At 55.1% G+C, this 6,000-nt stretch overlaps 1 protein-coding gene across 1 annotated transcript; it reads right to left on the bottom strand.

Annotated features, from left to right (window-relative positions):
• Nucleotides 1-1,280: 1,280 nt before the first annotated feature.
• On the bottom strand, nucleotides 1,281-5,692 carry SOWAHB (sosondowah ankyrin repeat domain family member B). The gene has a single exon (XM_037050998.1). It carries the CDS (start codon nucleotides 5,137-5,139, stop codon nucleotides 2,755-2,757), a length of 2,385 nt encoding a protein of 794 aa, XP_036906893.1. The 5' UTR covers nucleotides 5,140-5,692; the 3' UTR covers nucleotides 1,281-2,754.
• Nucleotides 5,693-6,000: the final 308 nt, after the last annotated feature.

Raw genomic sequence — 6,000 nt, forward strand, 5'->3', positions numbered from 1 at the left:
CCAGATGTTCAAAGTCTTAAAGAAAACAATCAAACACTCAAGCAATTTACTAAAATACTATTTGGCAAAACTGTAAGTGGATGTGGGTACAGTGTTGTGAGAATTCTGATGAAGGAGCGCTCCCTCTTCTGATTTGTAGGTCCCTACCCTGGACTCTTCTGACTTGAACTGTTCTGGGGACACTTGAACAGCCCCCTGAAAAGAGAAGAGTAATTTCGCCAGGAAAACAACAAAAGGGATTCTAAGCTAAAGGAATTCAGCAGCAGCAACACAGAAACAGAGGTGGGTTGGTGTGACGTCAGTAGAGGGTTCCTGGCAGAGATTGGCTGGCAGGCGGCCAGAAGAATGCACTGGGCCTGGCAGCTCTCCTGGCCTGAATCTTACAACCTGAGCGAGAGGCTGATTTGATCAGGTCTGTGTTTTAGGTCTGTTTTAACTGTGCTCACATCCTCTGCTGCCCTGCCTCCTCCCTACACACATGTAGACCATGTAACAAAGTTGACCAGAGTCACAGTTATGACATGTGGACAAAGGCCAGAGCGACCTGAGTGCTCATGAGAACCAACTTGAAACCTGGAACTGTGTTCTGACCATGGAGCAATCAGCCAACACCAGTGCTATGCAAATCACGCACTGAAGCAGAAGTTAAGAATGTGGTAGAACCACCAAAGCTGGTTTCCTTAGACAGCCCGCATCCTTCACTAAGACTCCTGGCCTCAGCGAAGCCCTCCCTGATCTTCCCAGTCCAAAGGCAACTCTCCTCTAAAACACTCGAGTGCTTAACTTTGTACTTACGACACTTTGAATTTTTTTTCTCGCATTATGGTTACTTTGTGCTCATTCCTGGTACCACCTTTTTTTCTCTTTGCCTCACTTTAAAAGCCTACATATAATACAGTGCAGCTTTTAAAGATACCTTGGGAGCAAGATAGGGTATAAGTCACTCAACAACAAATCCTGCTAGGTTTTAAGTTTCAGGAAGAAAGAGGTCATGTCCCACTCACTTATATAAATCCTATAGCATTAAGCAAAACATATTGGTTGAATAAATTAATGTAGTGACAAAAATATGGTAAAGGAAAAACATTCTTTGGCTTTTAAAGTTGATATTTTAAAAGTATTTGCATAGATGTTTATCTTTTATTCTTTTAAATTTTCATCTCTCCTAACCATGGCTCTACTGTCTGGGGATGTTCTTGTTTTTTTCTTGACTTGATTGGGCCAAAGTTTCATCCCTTGTATAGGCCTCTTTGGAAAAAACAACACTCAGATTTCTTTATTATGCCTATTTTAATGTTTTTTTTTCATAGAACAGAGATATGTTTATTTCAGCAAAATTATAAAGTAAAACTACAAACAAAAAATATTTGACATTCACTGAGACACAGTTTTGTAAGGAAGAAAGTTAAAAGTAATCAGCATGAAAACAATAAGTTATAAAGATTTGTTGACATTTAAATGGGGAGGAGAGATAGCCAGAAGAAATACAAAAACACTTTTGAAAGACATCACCATTGCCACAGCACATGAAAACATTTCCATAAAAAATTCACAAACTCCACTTGGACATTTCACTTTTTACTTTCTTTGAATTTACGTTCTGAAATCTTGACGTGCTGGTTTCACAGACCCACAGAGTTCGGCCTCAGCCCCATCACAAGCAATTAAGAGGAGCACTTCCTGTTAAAGACACAGCACTTTGGGCTAATATTTAATCTTAATTGGCAACAAGTTTAGTGCAAATAAAATTACATTTAGCAGCTTAAAAAACTCCTGGCGGGGAGGCCTTCACCCCTTTACCCTCACTGCGGCCCCAAAGGGAAATCCTTTCTCTCCTTTGATGAGTGTAGAGTGTTGGCCATTCAGACCTACTGAAGGCTCCTCACATTGACTCCGCTGTTTGAGACACAGGGAGTTTCCGTGAAAGCTGGTTTCAGTCACCAAGCAAGGGAACCGACAGTGTTTGCATTTGGAAAGTTTACCTTAGGTTGATTTAAGGCCTGAACACCAGTCATAACTGGATCTCACCCAACAGCTTCTCTGATTGTGGAGAAGAGACCCAAAGGAGGCACTAATAATTTCATGCCTCAGCCTCCAGTAGGTTGTGTCTAAAGGAAGACCAGGACAGAGCTGAGGAATCTCTTAAATCAAATTCGGCTCTCAGGTAATAAGTTCATTTCACTGATTTGAATGGGAAAACAGGGAGGGAGAAAGGAAGGAAGGGGAAAAGAGAAGAAAAAAATGAAAGAAGAGGAGGCATCTGACTTCAAATCTGGTGCTTTCCACTCTCAGCCAAATTATTCTCCAAATGAACAGACGCCAGAATGCTACCAGCCAGAGGATTTTGTCTGAGCTTTGTCAATTCCTGGAAGTGCCTCCCTTCTTGTTAGACATCTGTTCCCTCTCTGGCCAAGTGAGGCCTGGTACTGCTGCTCCAGAAAACAATGCAGCTCGCTGTGCCCCAACCCGAGGTGCAAGGGAAGAGGAAGAGCACATGCTGGGTTCCAGCACCTGGCTCTGCCCCTTGTAGAGGTTTCACTGGCCCAAGGGCTTGAGCTGTCAGAAAGCGTGAATGATCCCTGAGATCCCCGATGTGCTGACAAAAAATCCAGGTAAACACTAGGTAGGCTGGCTCACTCGATCTCTCTCTCTCGCTACCAACTCCTCGGCAATTTTTCTATTCCCCCGGAATTCTCTCACTGAGTGGCTTAAGGATGGGGGTGGATGGCTGCATGCTGGAGAGAGGCGCCCACCTTAGTCACTGTACTCTTCTCTCTCCCTCGGAGTGGGGAGTTTCTCATACTGGTTGGCCAATTTCCATTTGTTGTGCTGACTTTTGAGTAATGCAGCCAAGGAAGTCTTTCGGGTGATATTTTTAGTTATATCCCGGCCCTTGGCCTTCCTGGTAGGGGAAGAGCTTCGGACTAATGGATAGACAGGAAATATAGGCTTGCCCCGAGGGGCTCCCAGGAGGTGCCATATTTCTCCAGAGGTATTACTAGACAGATACTGCCATGGCTTCTTCCCACTGCTGTCCCGGACATTGACCCGAGAAGCCAATCTTTGCACTAGCAATTTCATGACTGCCTGGTGGCCATGAATAGCCGCAAGGTGCAGAGGGGTATACCCACAACTGGACTTCACATTTACATCAAGAGCAATTCCTGCTTTCTGGGTGCCGGAGACCAAGTCCTGAAGGGCTCTGAGGTCGCCATGTTTGGCTATCCAGTGCAAAGCAGTGTACCCAGTCAAGAAGTCCTTGTGCAGAGCCAGCTGGGGATCCTCCCAGAACAGAGCCAACACCTGAATCCAAGAGCCAGTGGCAAGCTTAACAATCCATTCATGTTCCCTGGCATCTAGAGGGACCAGACATGACTTGTGCTCAGAAGGCCTGTGCGGGACCAAGGCTGCAGGCTCCTGCCTACCTGGGGCCCACCAGCTGTGTAGCTGACCCTTCTCTACAACAGCTGCCTTAACGTCAGAGGATTTGGGCATCAAAGCAGCATCCACCCTGGGGCTGGACGCTGCCCCTCCTGCCTTGGAGGGTTTCCTGGACCGTGGTGGGCGCCGACTCCTTTTCAGCAAGTCCTCCTCAAGACACTCCTCATCGGAGGAGGATTTGGCTCTTCCGGCCTGAGAGCTCCTCCTGAGCGATCTCCTTAACTTGGGAGCTGGCCAGGACAAAGTGTCCTGCGAGTGGCCTACAAGGCCATTAGCCCCTGTTGGTACCTGCTGAGAGGCATGCCCATCCTCTCTCTTCCTGGGGCCCCGAGGGCTTCTGCTGGAGCTGACCTCCTTTGGAGAAAGGCAGGCAGATGAATTCCTGTGCTTTTTCCAATCTGGGGTTCCCAGGGCCCCGTGCAACCCCTCTTCAGAACCCCCAGGGGACTCTTTGGGTCCACTGCTGCTCTCCTCACTGCTGTGGTTCTCTTGGTCCACAAAGTCATCCAGTTCTTGGAGGGACAGTTGACAACGAATGCTCCGAAAGACTGTCAATGGGGGGTTCCCGGGACAGGATTCAGGAACAACCGGAGAGTGAGAATGGGCGGAAGGAGAGGGGTCCAAAGGCGCCGACTTAGGTTCTGGGACCCAGAATCCCAGCTCCGAGGGGAAGTTGTCTGGCAACACTGACCAGGCTCTGATGGGACCCTGGTCCCGGGCCTCGGGGAGGTGGGGGTGTCTGGCCACCCATTCTCGAGTGCGTTGCTGCTGCTGCAGTTGCCGCTGCTGCTGCTCGGAATAATGCAGATCGCCGGGGGTCCACAGCCCCGGCGGATCTCGGGGAGAAGGAGGGCTGGACGAGGGGGCGGGCTGGGAAGCCCCGCTCCCGGTAGCCTCGACGGTCGGAGGAGGAGAGGGGGGCTCTGCGGGCACCAGCGCGGGCTCAGCGGGAGCGCCTTCAGGCTGCGGCCTGGGAGCCCCGCGGTCGTCTTGGACAGCTGGAGCCTGCGCCGTCTGCTCCCCAGCGGTGGCGGGGTCCGGGAGTTCGCCGGGCAGCGGCGGCGGCCTGGGGAGCTCCCCGGGGCCGTTCTGGAGACTTTCCCCGGAGCAGCGGCCCTGCGTCTCCACCGCCGCGCCTTTCGCACCGACCTGGGCAGCTGCCGCCGCAGCTGCGGCTACCTGCGCCCTGTGACGGGAGCCGCGTCTTAGCCCGCCGCCTCCCGGGGCCGCCAGCCCGGCGCCGCCGGCGGGGAGTCCATTGCAACCTGGGCCGGCCGCTAGGGCTGCCGCACCTGCCGGCTCCTCCTCGCGCTCCTTTTCGCGCTGCCGCCGCCGCCTAGGCTGCTGCGGCGGCGGCTCCTCCGGGCGCTCGCCGGGCGGGGAGCAGGGCGCAGCTCCACCTGCGGGGGCGGCGGCCGCGGAGAGGTCGCTGGGTCGCTGCAGCCTCTCCTCCCCCAAAAGGTCCCTGTACTTCTTCTTAAGTACCACGTACTTGGTGCCGTCGGGGTCCTGGCGCACTGCGGCGACCGAGTTGACGAAGCCCTTGAAGAGCTCGCGGCGGCGCTGGTGCAGGCTGGGGGAGGCGTCCGGGTCGCGGAGGAAGCTCCTGAAGTGGCTCACCAAGGCGGCGTTGGTCACCCGGCCCCCCGCCTGGCACAGAAAGTCCAGTAGTGCCTCCTGGCTCAACTCCCGGGCCATCGCCGCATCGTCGTCCGCCGGCCCCAGGGTGTCTGTGTCTCGCCTTCCCCGCGCTCTCCCCCGCCGGCCGAAACCTGGGCCTGTCCAGTGTCACCTGCACCCTGGGCGGCGCCACCCGCCTCCATCAGCCGCGGCGGCAGGCGCGGCTCGCAGCCCCGAAGCGCGCCCAGCGGGCGGCGGGTCCCGAGGGGAGAAGCCCGCGGGCCGAGCCCCGGCTCGCAGCCCCAGGTCGGGGGGAGAGGGCGGCTCCCTGGCCGCCCCTGCGCGACACCGGCCTCTCGCAGCGAGCCCCGGCGGCGAAAGTTCCCGGGATAGGTCGCAGTCGGTTCCACCTGCGCCCTGGCAACGCCTCCCCGCGGAGGCCGGGGAGCGGGCCCGCCCCGCCCACTCCGGTCCCTCCGCCCCGTGCGGCCTCCGCGACCCGAGCCGCCCATGCCAAGCCCACCGAGTCGGGCGGGCCCGAGCCGGGGCGAGGGCTGGTGGGCGAGGTCGCGAGCGGGCGGGCGCCGGCCGCCCTGCAGACGCGCGGCCGCGCCCGACCCGGGAACTGGAAGGCAGGTAAGCGACCGGCCGCTCCTCTGGGTCTCGGCCACGCAGGAAACAAAAGCAACGCAAGATCCGTTCCTGCCTTCTCCTCGAGCTGCATAAGTAATGGCTGAAGTGGATGGATGGGGAAAAGGGTGCGTATCAGCCAGCGTTCGGCGATCGCTCTGAAAGGCGCCTTTCTTTATCAGTGCCGTGGGGTAGTGATTTCAGGTCACTTGAGGTCGGGGGAAACACCCTTTGCACCCAGACAGGCCTCTCGTGGTCCGGGGATCCTGCCCGGGTACTGGCAACAAGGGGTCCAAATACAATGAAGTC

Source organism: Sturnira hondurensis, unplaced genomic scaffold (genome assembly GCF_014824575.4).
Source record: "Sturnira hondurensis isolate 20B ecotype Veracruz unplaced genomic scaffold, ASM1482457v3 Scaffold0007036, whole genome shotgun sequence".
In the NCBI taxonomy this organism is placed as follows: Eukaryota; Metazoa; Chordata; class Mammalia; order Chiroptera; family Phyllostomidae; genus Sturnira; species Sturnira hondurensis.